A 629-nucleotide genomic window follows, 5' to 3' on the forward strand; every position below is an offset into this window, starting at 1 on the left:
TTTTTTTTAATAAGGAGTCATTTATTTGAAATACTAAATCAGTTATTCTATGCAAATGCATGCATTTTGACAGATTAGTTTAATGAATAATGACAGTCAAATCAAATAACATAATACAGTTATGCAACTGAATTTAACTTTTAATTGAACATATTGTTGTAATAGCAATAATTTATACATTTAGACTAAATTAGTTAGCCTATAGGTTGTAATGAGCAATGAAAATGTTTAAATAGTGCATCTAATTCACTGCAATATTAACTACTGGAGGTTTTCTAACTTCAAGGGCTTTCACTTCAAAATAACAATATTTACTACCACAAAAATCTATTCTAACTATTCAGATGGAATAAATCTGTTGATGAAATGTCAAGTCAATTAATAAGAGCTTAAGCATTCAATAAATCAATGAATGGATGGTCATAAATGAATGGTCTGGGGTGTATCTTACTTTTTATATGTTTTATGTGTCTATAGGAATCATTCGAACAGCTCTTCCCAACATGGACAGGGAGGCCAGGCAGGAATACGATGTCCTCATCCAGGCCAAGGACATGGGTGGACACATGGGTGGTCTGTCAGGAACCACTCAGGTTAAAATCACCCTGACTGATGTCAATGACAACCCT

At 32.8% G+C, this 629-nt stretch overlaps 1 protein-coding gene across 1 annotated transcript in view; it reads left to right on the forward strand.

Moving 5' to 3' along the window:
• LOC107576984 (cadherin-11-like) overlaps positions 1–593 on the forward strand; it is a gene marked incomplete at its 3' end in the record, with an annotated part of 3,585 nt that extends 2,992 nt beyond the window's left edge. The window contains exon 3 of the mRNA XM_016263104.1: positions 478–593. Coding sequence (XP_016118590.1) covers positions 478–593 — 116 coding nt within the window. The remainder of the gene's footprint in view (positions 1–477) is intronic.
• Positions 594–629: the final 36 nt, after the last annotated feature.

This window comes from Sinocyclocheilus grahami, unplaced genomic scaffold, assembly GCF_001515645.1.
Source record: "Sinocyclocheilus grahami isolate Dianchi unplaced genomic scaffold, SAMN03320097.WGS_v1.1 scaffold4799.1, whole genome shotgun sequence".
Lineage (NCBI taxonomy): Eukaryota > Metazoa > Chordata > Actinopteri > Cypriniformes > Cyprinidae > Sinocyclocheilus > Sinocyclocheilus grahami.